Source organism: Gopherus evgoodei, unplaced genomic scaffold (assembly GCF_007399415.2).
Source record: "Gopherus evgoodei ecotype Sinaloan lineage unplaced genomic scaffold, rGopEvg1_v1.p scaffold_45_arrow_ctg1, whole genome shotgun sequence".
NCBI classification, from domain to species: Eukaryota; Metazoa; Chordata; order Testudines; family Testudinidae; genus Gopherus; species Gopherus evgoodei.
Window position 1 is genome coordinate 154,952 of NW_022060066.1, and position 24,271 is coordinate 179,222.

The 24,271-nt window shown below is 38.9% G+C and overlaps 2 protein-coding genes across 2 annotated transcripts; both read left to right on the forward strand.

Annotated features, from left to right (window-relative positions):
• The first annotated feature begins 6,522 nt into the window (after positions 1-6,522).
• Positions 6,523-7,467, forward strand: LOC115642796 (olfactory receptor 10A4-like). The gene has a single exon (XM_030546498.1). The coding sequence runs from the start codon at positions 6,523-6,525 to the stop codon at positions 7,465-7,467; it is 945 nt and encodes a 314-aa protein (XP_030402358.1).
• A 12,539-nt stretch (positions 7,468-20,006) lies between these two features.
• On the forward strand, positions 20,007-20,951 carry LOC115642785 (olfactory receptor 10A4-like). Its single transcript, XM_030546491.1, has one exon. It carries the CDS (start codon positions 20,007-20,009, stop codon positions 20,949-20,951), a length of 945 nt encoding a protein of 314 aa, XP_030402351.1.
• Positions 20,952-24,271: the final 3,320 nt, after the last annotated feature.

Consider the following 24,271-nt stretch of genomic DNA (forward strand, 5'->3'; position numbering starts at 1 on the left):
GGCACCAATGTCTGAAACCCAAGCCCGGATAAGAAGCTGATTGGAAAGTCAATTAGGGCTGGATCTTCACTGGGTGTGAATTAGCATTTCATTTGTTTGAGACGCTGAACCCATTGGGTTGCACGGGAACAACATCAATTTACACTGGCTGGGGTTCTGGCCAATGGACCTATGGTAGATTTCCGCCATCTGGGGATCTGGCCCGTGGACAGCAATGGATCAATGGAGCTGTGGCTGATTTACACAAGCTGGTGGTCTTAGCCTTGGATATCAATGGAGCTTAGACACACACACATCCCTAGAATCCCCTTTAGTTGGTAGTGTCAACCTGGCAGGACAACATACAGCTTTAGTGTAGACCAGTCCATAGTTTTATATTGCTAAATTTTGCTTCTTTAGTTGACATAACGTAGATTATCTTACAGCAGTATCTACTTTGAGCTGTGTCAACAGGAGACACTCTCCCACCACCTTGCCTTCCAGCTCTCAGGGAGGTGGAGAGCAAACATCTGTGGGACAGTGATATGCCATTTACTCAGTTTGTCTTCACCAGACTTGCTAATTCAACACTGCTGCATCAATCACAGCAGTGACAATTTAGCCAGAAGTATACACAAGCCCTATGTGGAATGAATGGCTTGTATATTGTCTTAATATGGGACAAGGAATCTTAGGCCATGAGGAGGACATGGACTGAACACCCACCCACAATCCAACAGAATGTAGAACTGTTTCTTTGTTCACCATCTCATCAAAGAGTCTGTGCCTGAAAGGCAGAGGGAACCCCACTGATTCCCTTCCATGGTAGGGGCCTTTGGGAACATGTGAACTTTGACCCCTCCTATTTTCTGCTTGTGGCACATCATAGTCTGTGGTTTGGTCTAATCTGAGTGGTTGGGTTTACTGTGCAGATGCTGGGTGGTTTTGGTGGCCTGTGATATGCAGGAAAAGAGACTAAGTGATCAGTGGCTCCTTCTGGCCCTAAACTCTGTGACTGTAACATTATATAATTGAAGTGGTCCTCTCTCTTTAAGACTGAAACATATTCAACATGATAGTATGACTGAAGCTTGTACATATTAAAAAAAATAAGAAAAAACAAATTCTCATTTTTTTTTAGTACCTGAGGAGAAGAAAGAAAGAAAGAAACTCCAGACAAATATTGGGTTAGATAGCTTGGAGTTTCTACAGGACCTGAGCTAAAGGCAGCAGGTAATCACATTGTCCCAGGACTACATTGTGACCCATATGGCCCTGGTTTCTCACTTGCAGCAGCAGAAATGGTTCTCTGTACCTACACATGGAAAAGGTGGCTTTCTCCATGTGGGATCAGCTTCAACAGCCAGCATTTTGATGGAAGAGAGGGTCAAAGACAAGGCACTTTTCCCTCCATCTGTATATGTGAATTTTAGTTGGAGCTGGATGCCCCTCTCTCTCTCTCTGTAGAGATATATCTATCTTATAGAGCTAGAAGGGACCCTGAAAAGTCATCAGGTCCAGCCCCTTGCCTTTGCTAGCAGGACCCAGACCCTTAGGCAGTCCCCTCAAGGATTGAACTCACAACGCTTGGTTTAACAAGCCAATGCTCAAACCACTGAGCTATCCCTCCCCCCTATAGCCATTAGGTTCCTTTGAAATCCCCAGCCTTAAGTCAAATGTTCAAACTTGTCCTCTTGTTTGTAGGCTGAGAAACCCCTGAGTATGGATTACTGAGGCTCTGGGCACCAAGAATTCCCTTTGCCATCAGGTGCATATATAGATGCTTCGCACCTCTGAAATTTAGGGACACTAAATTAGAAGCCACAATCGAAAACTGGAACCTAAGGATCACATTTTTTAAAGGCATTTTTAAAGTGGGAACCTGTAAAGCACCTAGGCACCTAAGCACCTATTTCAATAGCAACCAGATGCTTATGAAAATCCTAATAGGTGCTTAAATCTCTTTAACAATCTACCCAAGTGACTTGCTCAAGCTCAAAGAAGAAGTGTGCAGTAGAACCAAAATGTGTTCTCAGTTTCCGGAGCTAAATTTGCAAAAGCAAAGACAATTTTTTTGTTGCATCAAATTTTGGGTATCCAAATGCTTCCTCTTTAAAGAGGCTTGATTTTCAATGGTGAGTGTTCAGCAGTTACTGAAAATGAGGGCCCTTCTATGTCACTTCAAGTGAGACATTCAACATTTGGGGCCTCCAAAAAACCTAGTTATTTTTGGAAACGTAGGCCTTTTTTCCCAAATCCACTTCTTTTATCACAAACCATTTTCTTCCTCATTGCTCCAATAGGATCCTTACAATATTGTGAAAAAATTAGAGGTGGATTAAAAATAAAAATTAAAATACTTTTAACAATCCAAATTATTTTCATTTTGAATGATTCCTAATGGAATTAAAAAAAAAAACAGAACATTAACTGTTTATTCAAAACATTTTTTCACAAACATTAATTTACAGCTAATGTTGTTTTGTAAATGTAAATGTGGCAAGATTTTGGTAAGGTTTACACTATTTTAATTAAAATTTGATATAAAATAACATGGTACATTTCATGACAAAGAAAAAGAAACACATCAGTAAAGTTCATAAATATTTTGTTAAAAATATTCCAACTAGTTCTAGAAATAACATCAGCTTTCTACTCAACAGTCATGAGGCATCAGTAGAGTATTGTGTTCAGTTTTGGGTGCCACATTTTAAGAAAGATGTAGACAAATTGGAGAGAGTTCAGAGGAAAGCAACAAAAATGATCAAAAGATTAGAAAAACTGACACAAGAGGAAAGGGTAAAAAAACTGAGCATATGTAGTCGTGAGAAGAGAATATGGTAACAGTCTTCAAATATGTTAAGGGTTGTAATAAAGAAAATGATCAACTGTTCTCCAAGTTCAGTAAAGTTAGGAGAAGACTAAATGGGTTTAACATTTAGCAAAGGAGATTGAGATTAGATAGTAGGAAAAAATGATGAAAACTGGTGATCTAGCCCCAGAATCCATAGGGTCGTGATTTACTGCACTGACTGTCAGGATCCTAAAATGTAAACATCATTGAAATGAGTTTTAGTGTCATTTCCATTCATAAATTCCAGAAGTGGCTAAGGGACCAAATCCCAGTGGTCATTAAAGGATGTTCATATAGTTATGTAGAACCCAACCATGAACCCTTTGGAGTCTGCTTCTTTCCAAGGTAGGTGAAGAATTTTTTTCACTCAGAGAACCAACATGAACATTATTATTTCTTTTATACCTTTTATTCTCTTATGCTTCTTGGTCACAACTTTTCTTTGGCCTATATTAGCTCCTTGGGCTTCAGTGGAGTAAATCAGATGTATCTTGGCACGTCTGCAAATTTCTCTTCTTTCCACTGAAAATCACTCAGACATATGACATATTGCATAGAAACCCACAGACAGTCTCATTTAGACAGTCTTACTCAAATACAGTAGAAATTGCAAGTAGTCCCCAAGATTTCAAGTAGAATACTTATGGAGTGAGTTTCTATTCAATGTGAGGAATGGGAGGAATAAGAGACAGAATTCAGTATATAGTTACATTCTGTTCAGACAAGAAATAAAGGCTAATGAATCAGATTTTTGAAGGTATTTAGGCACTTGTAAAGGTACTTAGTAGAATTTTCAAAAGCATCTGGGTACCAAAAATCGTTAATTTCAGCACTGAGACAGTTTTGAAAATTCCGCTAGGCACCTAAATATATTTAAGAACCTCATCCAAAGTAACTCCCTAAGGCTAGATTCTGGTATCAGTTACTGTGTGGTATCAATGTGGAGTAGCTCAGTAGAAGTCAATGGAGTTTTGAGGATTGACCTGAGCACAACTAAGGGCAGACACTAATTCTAAATTGCCAGAATTTAGATTAAGCCATTCTCTGAAATGGGAACAGCAGATAGAGAGTCTTGGGGAATCTGGTCTTCAGGTCCCAAGATGGATTTGCAAGACTCACAATGAGGGGGCAAAAACAACTACAACCCCACCCCACTTTACCTGTAAACTGATCAAATGTTATCTGAAGTCATTAGGTTGGATTCAGATTTCAGTGAGAATGAGAAAAATCAAGAGTGTGGACTCAGATGGTCAGTCTTTCTGGTATTATCTCTATAAATATTGGATCATTTGAAAAGATTTTCCATATAGTCCAGGCTGGCAAATAAGTGATAGAGATGTAATTCTCCTCTCACTCATCCTGGTGTAAATTAGGAGGAACACCACTTCAGGTAATGGGGCTCGTTCTCCACTCTTTCAAACTGGTGGAAATCAGGGATAACTCCATGGGTGTGACTGAAGTCACAACAGTTTAAAACTGTTATAAATGAGGGGATAGTAAGGTTGACTATTTTCAATTAAATAAGTAGTTATTTTGGCACAAAAGAAAATAATTATTAATTTCCCATTAGATTACTTTTTCTTTTTAGCTATATTTTTATTTAATTTTAATTATTTTTATTATTACTCTTATATGGTTACCATGAGAAACAATGCTACTTGGGCGTAAATATAGCGACAACCAATTCTTCAGGCAATAATATTTATTATACTGAAAAATACGTTGTGAACAAAATGGCATATGTGAAATTGGCAATTAGTTTTAAGTTAGACTGAAGATAGCATATGAACAAACAGAGTTTGATCCAAAGCTTAATAACAGCAAAGGACTTTGTACTAGGCAACAGAGGCAAAAGAAGAATTCCACACAGGGGATGATCTTTTAATAGCTATTTCCATAATAGCTATAAATACTGGATCATTTGAAAACCTTTTTCATATCTATCTATCCATCCATCCAACCATCCATTCTAGGAAGAACAGCTTACTACATATTCAGTTGGTAGAGCCATCTGTGTATTAGGTATTCAATTAATCTATCTTTCAATATAAAAGAATCTACAATATCTCTCTGGGCAGATAGATAGACAGATAGATAGATAAGGAATACAGAAAGAGACACGGAGAGGACATGATAACTGGCATAATATTTTGTTAAGCTCATGATTTTTTTTTATTATTTTTGTTATTTATTACTGTTACTGATTCATTTCATTCTTCCTTATTTTATAGCTGGATGGGATGGCTTAGAACTTTTAGCTCCAAGTCCTAAACACCTGGAACTACTTGCTCAAATGGCAGTAGGGTGGATGAAGATAGATAACGTTCTGAGGTAACATAAATCTATGTCCATGACGTTTACTCTCTCTCTCTCTCTCTCTCTCTCTCTCTCTCTCTCTCTCTCTCTCTCTCTCTCTCTCTGGTGCAAGGTCTTCAGTCTAACATGTAAGAGAATCAAGTTACAATACTTCTTCATGAGCATTAAACAATGCAGGGCAATATTTTCAAATGGACTAGTAGGCATTTTTCCCAATATCTCTCACAAAAAGTTCCCAGTCACTGCACAGATGTGCACTGTACTGAAAGTTTCTGAAAGATGTCACTTATTATCCCAAATGTCCTTTGTACAGTCCTGTTTTCTGTCTGACCCCATTCCATTGGAACTCAATGGGAGTTCAGTCATTCACTTCCATTTTATCAAGATCGTAGTTTGTGAAACCCAGCTGATCATGGCGCAATATCACCATGGAGGAGCCTGCCAAGCCCAGCTGCCCCCGTTACTGCCTGGTCAATAGCTCTGAGCCCTGGGTTAGAGCAATTTGGGTGTAGATGTAAGGGGAGAGGGGCTTGAACCTGATCTTGAAACCTGGGGTTACACTGCAGTGTATACGTACCCTATGACAAACATCATTAAATGATTGGTAAAATGTCCTCAAAATGTTCTTATGCAGAAGAGAGGTTTCTGATTTCACTCCACACCACTCTTCTCCAAATTGTATTATTTCGTTGAACATTCCCATCACATTCCATCTGTCACTGAAGAGTCAATGACTATTCTTCCCTATACTTCATCCCCAACATATCAATAAAAGGAATTTTGTACAGCAATGTGAAAGAGGATATGCTATGAAGAGATAAAGAAAATTATGGATTCTCCCAGACCGCCAACCCCTATAGATTAGATCTTGTGAAATAGCATAAAATATGATTCATGAAATTATTAATCTTTACTTAATAGAATAAAAATGTGAATAATATTAGTGGCCATCTACAGAGTTTCAGACCTTATGTGTGGGAAGCTGGGACAGCGAGAGAGAGAGATGAATATAGATTACTATTTAACTGCTGAGCAATGGAGAAACAAATATATATATATATATATATATATATATATATATATATATATATATATATGATGCTGAATAGATAGATCTATTCAGATACATGTCTCTCTGACTTTGTTCTAGATAGAGAAATAAGATTATCTGAGAGAGAAAGAGTCAAACATTGATATATAGATTTTGATATATTACTATCAATATCTATCTATCTATCTATCTATCTATCATCAATTAACAATATATATCCCCACATAATTAGGTAGATGATGGACAAACATGATCACACAAACTCTTCACCAAGACAGTTTTATAAAACTTTCTTCCAGGTGAAACACATTGAAGAAACATCATGAGAATAATGAATCACACTACTGTCACAGAATTCATCCTTGTGGGGTTTTTCAATCATCCGAACCTGCAGGTTCCACTGTTTCTGATCTTCCTTGGTATTTATACCATAACCCTTACAGGAAACGTGCTCATTATTCTAGTAACATCATTTGACTCAGCTCTGAATAGCCCCATGTACTTCTCCCTCCGGAACTTGGCCTCATTAGAGATCTGCTTCAATTTGGTCATTGTCCCAAAGATGCTGGTCAATCATCTGATGGAAAATAAACCCATCTCCTTTGTTGGATGTGCAGCTCAAATGTATTTCTTCTTCTTCTTTGGGGCAAGTGAGTGCTGCCTTTTGGCCACCATGGCCTATGACCGCTATGTGGCCATATGCAACCCGCTGCATTACCCAGACATTATGACTCGAAGGGCTTGTTTCCAGTTGGCTGGTGCCTCATGGTTCTCTGGATTTCCAGTGGCCACTGTGCAGGTGATGTGGATATTCAGTCTGCCATTCTGCAGGCCAAATCAAGTCAACCATTTCTTCTGTGACAGCCCCGCTGTGCTGGAATTGTCCTGTGCTGACACTTCCCTCTTCGAAATCGAGTCCCTCACAGCAACTGTGCTTTTCATCATGTTCCCATTCCTGCTGATCCTGGTTTCCTATGTGCGGATCATCATCACCATCCTGAGGATGTCCTCAGAAGAGGGCAGACACAAAGCCTTCTCCACCTGCTCCTCTCACCTGGTGCTGGTGACTCTCTTCTATGGCACAGTTAGCTCGACCTACTTCCGACCCAAATCCAGCAACTCCCCAAACACCAAGAAGCTCATTTCTGTCTCCTACACAGTGATCACCCCCATGTTAACCCCCATCATTTACAGCCTGAGGAACAAAGAGGGGAAAAGCACCTTGGGGATAACATTGGGCAGGAAATTATTTTCAGAGAAAATGTAATTTCTTTAGGCCTAGAACTCCATTCAGTTCATGGGGCTGGTTCTCTTCTTACTTACCCAAGTAAAAATCAGCAGTAACTGCCATTGAGTCAACACGCCAAATCCCTTCTCTATCATACTGGTAAAAATCAGAACTGGACCTCCCGAAATAAATTCATCTTTTCTGAAACTAGTGTAGGGCAGAAGAGAATCAGCTTTTGATTCAGGAGGGGTGACTGTTACCTGAAATTCTGATGGACTTGAATGAATCCTGCAAACTGTACGTGGTTTAAGTTCAGTAAAATGCAAAGATTATTGTTTTGTTCTACTTCTTTTGATGTGTGTTTATTTTGCTTGCTTAGCCTCTTGCCTTTAAGAGCTTCTCTTCACCAGCAAATTTTACCAAAGTGGAGTATAAGGTCTGCTGTAATTAAGTCTGAGAAGACTTATCTGTTTAATTGTTATTCTAAGTACTATAAATCTGTGTGTTTCCTTGCATTGATTTTGAGTTGGGTTTGTCTCATGATGATTAAGGTTATTTTTACCTGTAACGCTGATGTATTTTAATGAATCCTGCAGACTGGTTTATGTTCAGTAAAATACTGAGAGTATATTTTGTTTTGTTCATTTTTGTTTTGACTCTCTTCTTCTAATCTCTTCACTAGAATATTCTTTTTTTGAATTAAAAAAACTGAAGATATAAAATTTCAGATAATAATCAACAAATTAAAGTATTTGGAAATGCTGCCAAGGCGCCTCGTGGGAATATTTAACAGAAATAAATATATGATAGAATGGACAGCTGCTTCTATGGACAGTTATTCCAGTTGTAGAAGGGGTCTTACCCAAAGCTTAAGGGGGTCATTTAATTGACTTATTTGGGCTTTGGAATAAGCCAAGGAAGAACAATCCCTATTAGTGACACCAAATCAATGTAGTGCTTGTTTCTTCTGAGGTTTTGACCATTCAGAACTGCCATAGAATTCAAGGGACATGATGTGATTTGGGACTGTCACTCTTGGATCCCGAACAATTAGTGATGATTAAAGTTAACATAAAGATTCTAGTCCTGATACTACTTTATACCACTGTCACTCCATTAACTTTAGTAAAACAATGCTTCGTTCACATGGGTATGACTGAGAAAAAAGTCACACCTCATATGGGGAGTAATTAAAAGGAAGGACATTTATCCTAAATTGCCTTAATTTTTCCAGTATTACAAAGGGAAATTCACTACCACATAGAAACACAGATTTTAAACTCAGATAAGCTGATTCTCATTTCTTCTTCTTCTTCTTCTTCTTCTTCTTCTTCTTCCTCCTCCTCCTCCTGCCTGGACCTTATGACATCTTTATCTCAGCCTTAAATTAGCATTTCCAACCCTTTGTCTTTAAGAGCTTTTCTTCACCAGCAAATTTTACCAAAGTGGAGTATAAGGAATGCCTATATGCAACCCCCATAGCAAATGACTACTCCAACTCCTCACTCCCCAGCATTTAAAATATAACTAGAAATACGCAGCATTTAAGGGCATTTGAGCAAGGACCTTTCTCAAGATATAGCTTTTCTGCTGTGCCAATGGAAACCCAGGTAATTCAGGATAGCCAGCTTGAGAGGCTGTTAGGACTTTATTTCAGAATAAATGCCAAGGTACTTATATTTCATAACTCAGGATTTCAACTGGTATCATCATGACAACTGCACCATCAGACATAGGAAAGTAATTCCCACTTCCCTTGGACATCAGTGTATATCACCCAACTCTTCTTTTTCTGACTGGATGAAGAGAATCTGAGTGACTGGAACTCTTCCAATAGAGATTAAATATGTAAATGTGATTTTAATCAGTACAACTCACCTTACATTAAAATGAGAATGATATATATTTATCTAGTATTTATTTGTAAATATATTACATATCTAGTTGTACTGGTGCAATTACTTATAGGGGATGATGGATGGAGATGATAGATAGATTAGATAGATTAGATAGATAGATAGATAAACTTTAAGGTCAGAAGGGTCATCTAATCTGACCTCCTGCACAATGCAGGGCACAGAATCGCACCCATCCACTTTAATAACAAACCCCTAACCTATGTCTGAGTTACTGACGTCCTCAAATTGTGGTTTGAAGACCTCTAGCTGCAGAGAATCTTCCCGCAAGTAGATAGATAGATAGATAGATAGATTTGTTGCCTGTCCAGAAAGTGTCCAGGAGACTTTCTTCAATAAATTCCATCAATTTTAAATAATGCAGAGAGTCTTGCTTGCTAAAGACCCTTATTCTCTTATGACATAGTTCAGTAAAAGTGAGTAGCCACATAATTTCTTCTTGCATCACATATTGAACTTCACCAAGCTCTGTGAAACTAGAGAGCATGTCCCTTTGACCAAGAGAAGCTGGTCCAATAAAAGATATTACCTCACCCACCTTGGTCTCTCTCAATTGGACAGACAGACAGACAGAAAAGGAAAATCAGGCACATAGTCCTTTAGAAAAATATGAGAATCTATTCTCAGGAATTCTGAATAATGTAAAAGGCTAAACCTGCTGCATGATGGAGTGCTCACAACCCCATGCAGTAACATCTGAAACCAAACCCAAGGTAAGGTGCTGATTCACTATATTGTCTTGGAAAGTCAATGAGGGCTGGAACTTCAGTTAGTGAAAAAATAGCATTTTATGTCTTTGGATCTCAGAACTCGTTGGCAACCAGATGAGGCCCTAGAGACAATGGCTTCCATTGAGACACCATCTAGGGGTCTGCCCTATAGATATCAATGGATCTATGAATGATTTACACAAACTCGGGTCTGGGCCATGCGTATCAATGGAGCTATTGCTGATTTATATCATCTGGGGGTCTGCCCTATGCATCTCAATGGACCTTAGACCTACTTGAGCAAATTTAGATTCTAACTTCCACCCAACAATGATAGAAAAAAACATGGGAAAATTGCTCTTACATTAATTTGGTGTAGTACAAGGAATATTAGGCAATAATGGGGAACTGGGCTTCCAAGCTCATAGAGTAGCTTTGTAAACTGGAGCTTCCATTGGTAAGAAAGCTCAATACTTTACTGAACCCCATCAACAATCCAACAGAAAGTAGAACAATTTCTTTGTTCACTGACTCATTTAAAGAGTTTGTGCCTGAAAGGCAGAGTGAATACATTAATTGTCAGCCATTGACAGGGTCTCAGGCACTGGTAAATCACAGGCCTCCTATTCTTTGTCTGTGGCACATAATAGTCTAATCTCCTGGTGGCTGTAATACTTTGGTCTAATTTGAGTTGTTGGGTTTAGAGTGCAGTTTCTGAGTAGTGTTGGAGGACTAGAACCACTACCACCACTAGCACCTGAGACTAGATGATCCGGTTGTCCCTTCTAGCCTTATGCACTATGACTCTGACATTATGTATCTGAAGTAGTCCTTTTCCTTCAGGGCAGAAAACCATTCAAAATGGGAGTAGCACTGAAGCTAGCACGTATTCAAACAAATCAGAATGAACAAGAAAAAAAAAAGAGATTTTGTTTCTTTATTTAACATGTGAGAGAGAAAGTAAGTAAGAAAGATAAAGAACACTGCAAAAATATTGGGTTAGATATCTTGGAGGTTATTTCATGAGCAATAAGTAATTTAATGAGCAATGAGCAATTTTTGCTGCATCAAGTTTTGGGTGCCCATATTCTAGCATTTTAAAGAGGCTGTTTTTTCAAAGGCTATGCGGGGCTGGGGACGGAGGGTGGCTTACTGAAAATCAGGGATTTTCAATAGCACCTCAAGTGGGACATTCAACCTTTGGGGCCTCCAAAAAATAGTTATTTTTTTAAACATAGGCCTGTTTTCCAAAATCCACTTATTTCATCACCAAACCATTCTTCTTCCCTCTCACTCCAATAGCATCTTTATGATACAGCGAAATAAAGAGAGGTGGATGAAAAATGAAAAATGAAAAATAAAGTACTTTTTGCAATCCAAGTTATTTTCATTTTGAATTATTTAAAACTGAATTAAAAATAAAAGAAAACACAGAAAAATTTTGTTCATTAACTTTTTTTTCAAAACATTGTTTTTAATTAATTTACAAGGTAATGCTCTTATTGTAAAAGTAATAAGGTAAAGTTTTGGTAAGATATAGAACTTTTTTGGGGGGTGCGGCACTTTAAGAAATATGTGGACAAATTGGAGATACTCCAGAGGAAAGCAGCAAAAATGGACAAAGGTTTAGAAAACCTGACCTCTTTGCCAGAGGATGCTGTGAAGGCCAAGATTATAACAGGTTTGAAAAAAAGAACTAGATAATTTCATGGGCAGGGATGGGTCCCTTGGCTCTTTTTGCCAGAAGCTAGGAATGGGCAACAGGGGATGGATCACTTGAGGATTACCTATTCTCCTCATTCCCTCTGGTATTGACCACTTTTGGAAGACAGGAGACTGGGCTACATGGACCTTTGATCGAGCCCAGTATGGTCGTTCTTATGTTTCATGACCTCGGAGGAGAGGTGAAAAAAATTGGTCATGTTTAGTCATGAGTAATGAAGACTGATGGAATCCTGTAACAGTCATCAAATATATTAAGGGTTGTAATAATAAAAAAAAAATCAACAATTGTTATCCATGTCCATTGAAGATCGGATAAGTAAGGGGCTTAATCTACAGCAAAGGAGATGTAGATTAGCTATTAGGAAAAACGGATAAAAACTGATGATCTAGCCCCAGAATCTTTATGAACATGATTCACTGCACTGACTCTTGGGATCCCAAAAGGTAAACATTGTTTCAGTGAGTTTGTGTGTCATTTCCACTAATTAACCCCAAAGGGGGCTAGGATCCAAGTCCCACTGGTGATTAAAAGAAGTTTATATACTCATGTGGAATCCATCCATGAATCCTTTGGAGTCAGCTTCTTTCGGAGGTAAGTGAAGAAATTACTGAGCTCAGATGAGCAATATGAGGATTGACATTTCTCTTTCACTTGTTCTCTTATGTTTCAACTCTCCTCTGACTTCTACTAGTAACTCCTTGGGTTTCCATGGATTTATTCCTCATTAACATCACTGTACATGAGACGTGTCTTGGGCCTTTCTTCTGTATGTTTCTCTTAATGATACTGAAAACCACTTAGACATATAAGACATATTGCACAGAAACCCACGGAGGGCATGATTCAGACAGTCTCATTCAAGTACATTAGAAATTGCAAGTAGTCCCCCATGATTTCAAGAAGAGTAATAATGGAGTAGGTTTTAATTCAGTGTGAGTAATGATGAGGAACCAGAGGCAGAATTCAGAATACAGCTACATGCTGTCCAGTTAGTAGAAAAAGGCTATAGAATTGGATGTTTAAAGCATTTAGGCACCTGTAAAGTCATTAATTGGAACTTTCACAAGGACCTCAGTGCCTAAAACCATTAATTTCAACATATATTAGGCACCTAAATGGTTTTGAAAATCCCACTAGGCACCTAAATGTATTTAAGAACCTGGTCCAAATAACTCCCTAAGGCCAGATTCTGATATCTGAAACCAGTTATTGTGTGGTGCCAATATGAAGTAGAAGTAAATGGAGTTTTGAGGATGGATGTGAGCACAACAAAGGGCAGACACTTATTCTAAATTGCTGGAGATTTAGGTGAAGTCATTCTCTGAAGTGGGAACAGCAGATAGAGTGTCCTGGGCTATTTGGTCTTCAGGTGCCAGGATGAATTTGAAAAGCTCACACTGAGGGGGCAAAAACAACTACCAAAAAACCCCATACATTATCTGTAAACTGATCAAATGTTATCTGAAGTCACTAGGTTGGATTCAGATTTCAGTGACAATGAGAAAAATCAGGAGTCTGGAGTCACATGGTCAGTCTTTTTGGTATTGTCTCTATAAATACTGGATCATTTGAAAATCTTTTTCATATACTCCAGGCTGGCAAAGAAGTGCTAGAGAGGTAATTCTCCTCTCGCTCACCCTGGTGTAAATCATGAGGAACTCCACTTCAGGTAATGGGGCTCCTTCTTTCCTTCACACTAGTACAAATCAGGGATAATTCCAGTGGAGTGAGTGAAATCACAACAGTCTAAACTTGGCATAAATAAGAGAGAAGGGTAAAGTTGACTATTTTCAAAGAAAATTAAAGTTTATTTAAGTGACTTTGACAAAAAGAAAATAATTATTAATTTGCCAATAATTAATAATTTTATTTATAATTTTATTTACCACATTTTTCTTTTTATTAGTATTTTTCCATTGTAACGATGACAAACATTATTACTTAGTGATAAATATCCTGATAACGGACTCTCCAGGTAATAGTGTCAATTTGATTGTAATATGCATTGTGAATGAAGTGCCATATGTGCCACTGGAAATTAATTTTTAATAAGAATGAAGAAAGTGTATGAACAAATAGGATTTGATTCAAAGCCTACTGACATCATAGGACTTTCTATTTGGCCAAGAGATCAAAATAATAATTCTACACAGGGATTACCTTTTAATAGCTATTTCAATTCCAAATTCCTGAGGTTGGATCAAAATCAGGGCCCATCTTTTCAACCTTTTGACACATAAACCTAGGACTTCATTTTGCTTTTCCAAGTACGTTACTCAAAGCATAAGAACTTCTACTAATGTAACACAGTGTCATGTCCTCTCTCTCTTCCTATCTCTATTTATCTAGCTATGTTAGGTAGAATATTGTTCTGTGTATGCCTGTAGATTCACCCACTTATTAATTTATCACTAATCTATCTTTCAATTAGGACTGTCAAGTGATTTAAAAAATTAATCACGAACAATCGTGCACTTTAAAAAATATATCATGATTAATTGCACTGTGTATTTTGCAATAATAGAATACTATTTACTTAAATATTTTTGGATGTGATCTACATTTTCTAATATATTGATTTCAAGTACAATACAGAATACAAAATGTACAGTGATCACTTTATATTTATTTTTATTATAAATATTTGTGCTGTAAAAAAATAAAAGAAATAATACTTTTCAATTCACCTGATTCAAATATTGTAGTGCAATCTCTTTATCATGGAAAATGAACTTTCAAATGTAGAATTATGTCCAAAAAGTAACTGCATTCAGAAATAAAACAATGTAAAACTTCAGAGCCTACAAGTCCACTCAGTCCTAATTCTTGTTCAGGCAATTGTTCTGACGAACAAGTCCGTTTACATTTGCAGGAGTTAATGCCACCAGCTTCTTATTTACTGTGTCACCTAAAAGTGAGAACAGGCATTCTCAAGGCACAGTTGTAGCTGCCATGGCAAGATATTTATATGACAGATGCTCTAAAGATTAGATGTCATAGAATTGAAAGGGACCTCAGGAGGTCATCTAGCCCAACCTCCTGCTCAAAGCAGGACCAACCCCCACATTTTTTCCTCAGTTCCCTAAATGGCCTTCTAAAGGATTGACCTCACAACCCTGGGTTGAGCAGGCCAATGCTCAAACCACTGAGCTATCCCTCCTCCAGTTGCTTCATGCTTCAACCACCGTTTCAGAGGACATGCATCCAGGCTGATGACAGGTTCTGCTCAATAACAATCCAAAGCAGTGTGGACCAACATTATTCATTTTCATCATCTGAGTCAGATGCCACCAGCAGAAGGTTGATTTTCTTTTTTGGTGGTTCAGGTCCTGTAATTTATGCATCAGTGTTGCTTTTTTAAGACTTCTGAAAGCATGCTCCACACCTCGTCCTTCTCACATTTTGGAAGGTCCTTCAGACTCTTAAACCTTGGGTCAAGTGCTGTAACTATCTTTAGAAATCTAACATTTGTACCTTTTTTGTGTTTTGTCAAATCTAAAATGTAAATGTTCTTCAAACAAACAACATCTGCTGGGTCATCATCTGAGACTGCTGTAACATGAAACATATGGCAGAATGCGGGTAAAACAGAGAAGGAGACATACAATTCTCCCCCAAGGAGTTCAGTCACAAATTTAATTCATGCATTATTTTTTAGTGAGCATCATCAGCATCTACTCTGGAACAATGATCAAAGCATGAAGGGAGATACAAATATGTCGCATATCAGGCACGTAAATACCTTGCAATGGCAGCTACAAAAATGCCATATGAACACCTGTTCTCACTTTTGGGTGACATTGTACATAAGAAGCAAGCAGCATTATCTCCTGTAAATGTAAAGAAGCTTCTTTGTCTCAGCAATTGACTGAACAAGAAATAGGACTGGGTGGACTTGTAGGCTGTAATGTTTTATATTGGTTTGTTTTTCAGTGCAATTATTTTACAAAGAAATCACCATTTATAAGTTTCACTTTCACAATAGAGATTCTATTACAGTACTTGTATGAGGTGAATTACAAAATACTATTTCTTTTTTCATTTTTACAGTGCAAATATTTGTAATCAAAATAAAATATAAAGTGAGCAGTGTAAACTTTGTACTCTGTGTTGCAACTGAAATCAATTCATTGAAAATGTACAAAGCATCCAAAAATATTTAATAAATTTCAATTGGCATTCTATTATTGAATAGTGTGATTAAATTGGTGATTAATCACAATTAATTTTTATAAATGTGATTACTTTTTTTGAGTTAATATTTCTCTGAGCAGATAGATGGATAGATAAACTACTATGATGGTATAATATTTTGTTAAACTTGAGAGAAACATTATCTTTTTATGTATTATTACTGTTACTGATTCGTTTCCTTCTTCCTTATTGCATAGCTGGATTGGGAAGATTTAGAACTATCAGATCCAGATGCAAAACACTAGGAAATACTGGATTAAAAGACATCTTGATCTGCAGAAAGAATAGCAAATATGGCAGGTGACCAGCTTGGCTTAACAGTGAAATATTCAGTGACCTTAAACGCATAAAGGAAGCTTACAAGAAGTGGAAATTTGGACAGATGACTAGGGAAGAGTATAAAAATATTGCTAGAGCATGCAGGGGTGTAATCAGGAAGGCTAAGGCACAATTGGAGTTGCATCTAGTAAGGGATATGAAGGGTAACAAGAAGGGTTTCTACAGGTATGTTAGCAACAAGAAGGCAGCCAGGGAAAGTGTGGGACCCTTACTGAATGGGGGAGGCAACATAGTGACAGATGATGTGGAAAAAGCTGAAGTACTCAATCTTTTTTTGCCTCATTCTTCACAGACAAGGTCAGCTCCCAGACTGCTGCACTCGGTAACACAGTATGGAGGGAGGAGGTGAGCAATCCTCAGTGGTGAAAGAACAGGTTAAGGACTATTTAGAAAAGCTGGACATGCACAAGTCCATGGGTCCAAATCTAATGCATCCAAGTGTGCTGAAGGAGTTGTCTGATGTGATTGCAGAGCCAATGGCCATTATCTTAGAAAATTTGCGGCAATCAGGGGAGGTCCCGGATGATTGGAAAAAGGCAAATATAGTGCCCATCTTTTTTAAAAAAATGGAAGAAAGACAACCCAGGGAACTAGAGAAGGGCTAGCCTCACTTTAGTCCCCAGCAAAATCATGGAGCAGGTCCTCAAGGAATCCATTTTGAAACACTTGGAGGAGAGGAAGGTGATCAGGAACAGTCAATAATGGATTCGTCAAGGGCAAGTCATGCCTGACCAACCGGATTGCCTTCTATGATACGATAACTGTCTCTGTGGACATGGGGAAAGTGGTGGATGTGATATATCATGACTCTAGCAAAGTTTTTGATATGTTCTCCCACAGTATTCTTGCCTGCAAGTTAAAGAAGTATGGATTGGATGAATGGACTATAAGGTGGATAGACAGCTGTCTAGAATGTGGACTCAACAGGTAGTGTTCAATGTCTCGATATCTAGCTGTCTGACAGTATCAAATGGAGCACCTCAGGGGTTGGTCCTGGGGCTGGTTTGGTTCAATACCTTTATTAATTATCTGGATGATGAGATTAATTGCACCCTCAGCAAATTCGCAGATGACACTAAGCTGAGGGGAGAGGTAGATACGCTGGAGGGTAGATAGGGCCCAGAGTTAGCTAGACAAATTGGACAATTGGGCCAAAAGAAATCTTATTAGATTCAACAAAGACAAGCGCAGAGTCCTGCACTTAGGAAGAAAGAATCCCATGTACTGCTACAGACTAGGGACCGAATGACCAGATAGAAGTTTTGCAGAAAAGGACCTGGGGATTACAGTGGATGAGAAGCTGGATATGAGTCAGCAGTGTGACCTTGTTACCAAGAAGTCCAATGGCATATTGGGATGTATTGGTAGGAGCATTGCCAGCAGATTGAGGGAAGTGATTATTCCCCTCTATTTGGCACTGGTGAGACCACGCCTGAAGTATTGTTTCCAGTTTGGGTCCCCTCCACTACAGAAGTGAAGTGGACAAATTGGAGAGAGTTCAGTGGAGGGCAACTAAAATGATTAGGAAGCTGGGGCATATGACTTACAAAGAGAGACTGAGGAAGCTGGGATTGTTCAGTCTGCATAAGAGGAGAGTGAGATAGCGGCCTTCAACTACCTGAAGGGGGGTTCCAAAGAGCATGGAGCTCAGCTGTTTTCAGTGGTGGCAGATGACAGCAGAAGGAGCAATGGTCTCATTTTACAGTGGGGGAGGTCTAGCTTGGCTATTAGGAAACACTATTTCACTAGGAGGGTGGTGAAGCACTGGAATGGATTACCTCAGGATGTGATGAAAGCTCCATCCTTAGAGTTTTTTAAGGCCTGGCTTGACAAAGCTCTGGCTGGGATGATTTAGTTGGTGTTTGTCCTGCTTTGAGCAGGTGGTTGGACTAGATGATCTCCTGGGATCTCTTCCAACCTTAATATTCTATGATTCTATGAAAAGCTAGTAGGGTGGATAGAGAAAAATAGATTCCTGAGGTAACATAAATCCACATCCATGCAATTTACTTTCTTTGTCAGGTGCATAGTCTTAATCTGTCACATAAGAGAATGGTGCTGCAGTATTTCTTCATAAGCATTAAAGAATGCAGAGCAATATTTGTAAATGGACTAGTAAGTGTTTACCATGATACCTCTCACAAAAATTCCCAATCACTGCACAGTTGTGCACTGTTCTGTGTGAGTTTCTGACAGATGTCACGTTATATCCCAAATGTCCTCTTCTGGCTGATCATGTGTACAGTACATTTTGTATCTGACCCTGTTCCTGTGGAAGTCAATGGGAGTTTAGACACTGATTTCAATTTGTGGTAGTTTGTAAAGCCCACCTGACCATGGCACAATAGCACCATGGAGGAGCCTTCCAAACCCAGCTGCCCCTGTCACTGCCTGGTCAATAACAATTACATCCAGAGGCTGGAGACTGGCTATACTGTGCTTGGGAGATGATGTGCATGGGCCAGAGCTCTATCCTGTTGATCAGAATTTTCTCTGGCTCCAGTATGAGCTCTTTTCCTCCTTTTCACAGCCACACAAAACAAGCCAGAATTCAGTTTTGTCTCACCCAAAGGGGACAGCTCAGAGCCTCAGCTGACATAATGACATCAACAGAGAGATACTCATTTTCACAAGCTGAGGACCTGGCCCATGGCTCCCATATTTACACTGGCATGACAGTGTCGTAACATCAGCAGGGCTATTTACATGAGTAAGGACTACAAAGCCGAAGAGAGGATTGCACAATAAGGAACCTAGAGAGTTTTTAAAGAATTAGATGCCCAGTTCTCTTTGTGATATGTACGTCACGCTCTTGGGCTCTTTTGAAAAGCCCAATCTCAGGGCTAGTCTACACTAGGAACGCTGCAGCGACACAGCTCCACCAATGCAGCTGCACTGCTGTAGCTCATCTGGTGAAGATGCTAAACACCAAAGTAAGCGATTTTTTCCATTGGCATAATAACTACACCTCTGCAAGAGGTGGTAGCTAAGTTGGCTGGAGAAGCTGTTCCACCAACATAGCTCTGTGCACACCTCCACTTATGTCAGTGTAATTATGTCACTCAGGAATGGTGGCGTATCTGCACTCGCAAGCAATGTAAGATGTACCAATATAAGTGGTAGAGCGTACAAGCCCCCAGTCTGTAACAGCCGTGGTCGTATTAGGTGTACTTTGGCCTTCAACATCTAACCAATATCAATAGGAACTTAGGGTTCCAAGTAGCTAAAGGATTAAGCCCTAAATAAGAGTGCAGGTCTATCTGTGTTTGTTCTAGATACAGAAATAAGATTATTAGAGAGAGAGCATCAAATAGTAATATAAAGATATAAATATATAATTATATCTATCTATCTATCTATCTATCTATGATCAATTAGAAATATATACTCGTAAATAAATGTGCAGTTGATGGATAAAAATGATCACACACACACTTTGACAAAAACAATGAGTCTGGTGGCACCTTAAAGACTAACAGATTTATTTGGGCATAAGTTTTCATGGGTAAAAAACCTCACTTCAAAAATCAACAAAAGCTTATGCCCAAATAAATCTGTTAGTCTTCAAGGTGCTACCAGACTCCTTCTTCTTTTTGTGCATACAGACTAACATGGCTACCCCCTGATACTTGACTCTTTGACAAGACTGCTTTATAAAACTCTCTTCCAGAGGAAACACACTGAAGAAATATAATGAGCATGTGGAATCACACGACTGTGACAGAATTCATCCTTGTGGGGTTTTCCAATTACCCCAACTTGCAGGTTCCATTGTTTCTGATCTTCCTTGGTGTTTATACCATAACCCTGACAGGAAACATGCTCATTATCCTGGTGACATCAATTGACCCCTCTCTCCATAGCCCCATGTACTTCTTCCTCCGGAACTTGGCCACCTTAGAGATCGGCTTCACTTTGGTCATCGTCCCGAAGATGCTGATCAATCTTTTGGTGGAAAATAAAATCATTTCCTTTGCCGGCTGTGCATCTCAGCTATATTTATTGTCCTACTTTGGGACAACTGAGTGCTGCCTTTTGACCGCTATGGCCTATGACCGCTATGTGGCCATATGCAACCCGCTTCGCTACCCAGACATCATGACTAGAAGGGCTTGTTTTCAGTTGGCTGGTGCCTCATGGTTCTCTGGATTTCCAGTGGCCACTGTGCAAATGATGTGGATATTCAGTTTGCCATTCTGCGGGCCAAATCAAGTCAACCACTTCTTCTGCGATATCCCTCCCGTGATGGAATTGGCCTGTGCTGACACCTCTCTCCTCGAAATTGAGGCCCTCATAGCGACTGTGCTTTTCATCATGTTCCCATTCCTGCTGATCCTGGTCTCCTACATGTGGATCATTACCACCATCCTGAGAATGCCCTTAGAAGAGGGCAGACACAAAGCCTTCTCCACCTGCTCCTCTCACCTGGTGGTGGTGACTCTCTTCTATGGCACAGCCATCTCAACCTACTTCCAACCTAAATCCAGCAACTCCCCAGAGACCAAGAAGCTCATCTCTCTCACCTACACGATGGTCACCCCCATGTTAAACCCCATCATTTATAGCCTGAGAAACAAAGAGGTGAAGGGTGCCTTGAGGAGAACACTGGGCAGGAAATTATTTTCAGAGAAAATGTAATTTCTTCAAGCCTAGAACTCCATTCAGTTCATGGGGCTGGTTCTCCTCTTTCTTACCCAAGTGTAAATCAGCAGTAACTGCCATGGAGTCAACGGGTCGAATCCCTTCTCTATCATACTGGTATAAATCAGAACTGGCATCTCCCGAAATAAATTCATCTTTTCTGAAACTAGTGTAGGGCAGAAGAGAATCAGCTTTTGATTCAGGAGGGGTGATTGTTATCTGAAATTCTGGTGGACTTGAATGTCCGTGGTTAAACTGTACGTGGTTTAAGTTCAGTAAAATGCCAAGATTATTATTTTGTTCTACTTCTTTTGATATGTGTTTATTTTGTTTGCTTTGCTTCTTGCCTTTAAGAGCTTCTCTTCACCAGCAAATTTTACCAAAGTGGAGTATAAGGTCTGCTGTAATTAAGTCTGAGAAGACTAATCTGTTTAATCTTTATTCTAAGTACTATAAATCTGTGTGTTCCCTTGCATTGACTTCGCATTGTGTTTGTCTCACAAAGATTAAGGTTATTTTTACCTGAAATTCAACCCATGTATGTTAATGAGTCCTGAAAACTGTACCAGATTTATGTTCAGTAAAATACTGAGAGTATAATTTTGCTCTGTTCATTTTTTGTTTTGACTCTCTTCTTCCCGTCTCCTCCCTAGAATTTTTTTTATTTTTTGAGAAAAAATTGAAGATATGAAATGTTATCTAATAATTAATAAATTAAAATATTTGGAAATGCTGCCAAGGCGCCTCATGGGAATATTTAACAGAAACAAACATCTGACAGAATGGACAGCTGCTTCTATAGACGGTTATTCCAATCGTAGAAGGGGCCAGATCCAAAGCTCAAGAGGGTCATTTAATTGACTTATTTGGACTTTGGAAAAAGCCAACGAAGAACAATCCCTATTAGTGACACCAAATCAATGTAGTGCTTGTTTCTTCTGAGGTTTTGACCATTCAGAACTGCCACAGAATTCAAGGGGCATGAGATGATTTGGGGTTGTCATTCTTGATCCCAAACAATTAATGATGATTAAAGTCAACATAAAGATTCTAGTCCTGATACTACTTTATACCATCGTCACTCCATTAACTTTAGTAAAACGATGCTTCGTTCACACATTTATGACTGAGAAAAAAGTCACACCTCATATGGAGAGTAATTAAAAGGAAGGAAATTTATCTTAAATTACCTTAATTTTTCCATTAAAACTGTAACAAAGGGACATTCACTTCCACATAGAAACACAGATTTTAAACTCAGATAAGCTGATTCTCACTTCTTCTTCTTTCCCCCTGGACCTTATTATACCTTTACGTTAACCTTAAAACATCATTTCCAACCCTTTGTATCCCTATATGCAACCCCCACAGCAAATGACTACTCCAGCTCCTCACTCCACAGCATTTAAAATACAACTGGAAAATATGTAGCATTTAAGGGCATTTGAACAAGGACCTTTCTCAAGACATAGCTTTTCTGCTGTGGAAGAAGGGAAAGAATTGACAAGGATTTGTAGGGGATCTTAATGCATGTCAGTTTGTTAACAAGAGTAAGGCCAGCTGTAACCCTAATGACGTGAGACTTGTAGAAGCGAGGATTGTGTGAGGCGAGCAGAAAAGAACTGTGTGAGAAGTTATTACGACCTTGCACTGATAATTAAATACGTAGGCTGGCGCCCAGAAGCTGAGAAAAATAAGATAGCAGGATAGCCTATGCATAAACAAAATGCATCTGTTGCTCATCATTATCTGTTATATTGCTTGCTATTGTCTGTAACAAAGGTATAAATGCTTGCTGTAATTGTTTACCTGTGGAGAGACCTGTCCGAAACTGGGGCAACCCAGTGTCCTAGGGCACTCCCTCCCTCAATTAATATTGCTTGAGAAATAATAAAGTATTTGATTTTGCTGCACCCAAACTAAAAGCGAGAACTGAGTTTTTCTCCGACAGTGCTGTGCCGATGGAAACCCAGGTAATTCATGATAGCCAGTTTGAGAGGTTTTTAGGACTTTATTTCAGAAAATTTTTAATTGCAAATATACAGGGTTATATAAAAGTTCTATAAATAGGATTGCATCCCTCTCCTTGTACTTATTGTATGTCACTTATCTTCTGAGATTATAATCTGTGTGGGGAATGGTTTGTACACATGTAGCACAAAGAACCTGGTCTCTGGGCACCATAGTAGTATAAACATGATATAGTATTCATGAATTAATATTAAACGTCAGATCATTTCTCCTTCCTATTATTTTACTGCTGTTTAGATTTTCTTTCTTTCTTTCACAAAAATATGTGAAGTGATTTAAGTAAACTGAATGTCATGCAGTTGGCATGAAGTGTCAAACAGTGTAGTGTACTTAGACCTAACCCTGCAGTTGTATCATTATGAAAAGCAGAATAAATGCCAATGTCCTTATATTTCTAACTCAGGATTTCAGCTGGTATCATCATGACAAACATGGGAAAGTAATTCCCACTTCCTTTGGACAACAATGTGCATCACCCAAACTTTCTTTTTCTGTCTGGACTGAAGAGAATATGAGTGAGTGAAACTCTTCCAAAGGAGATTAAAGATAGAAATGTAATTTTAATCAATACCAATCACCTTACACCTTTCACTTATAAACTTACTCCAGAGACTCTCAGGTTTTTCTGCAGTTTCATACCAGAGCTCTGAGCACTCACTCCTCTCTTACATATAATGCAACTCCCCCACCTTTTCTGCCCTGCCTGTGCTTTCTGAACAGTTTATATCCATCCATGACAGTACTCCAGTCATGTGAGTTATCCCACCAAGTCTCTGTTATTCCAATTAATTGGCTCCAGGTGTCTTAATTAGCTTGCCTGTCTTAATTGGTTCCTGATTGCTCTAGGGCAGCACCCTGTTCTGGTCACTCAGGGAACAGAAAACTATTCATCCAGTGGCCAATATATTTGCCTTCTACCAGACTCCTGTACCCCAGTGATCAGGGTGTGTCACAAGTGTAACTGGGAAATCCTATTAGGTGCCTTTAACAGTCTGCCCAAATGACTTGCTTGAGCTCAAACAGGAAGTCAGTGGTAGAACTAAAGTCGTCTTCAGTTTTCCTGAGCTAAATTTTCAAAAGCTATATGCAATTTTTGCTGTATTAAGTTTTGGGTGCCAAACTCTGGCACTTGAAAAAGGATTATGGGTGTTCAGCACTCTCTGAAAATCAGGGACTTTCTCTGGCACCTCAAGTGGGACATTCAACCATTGGGCCTCCACTTCTTCGATCATCAAACTGTTCTTCTTCCCTTTCATTCCATAGGATCCTTGCAATATTGTGAAAAT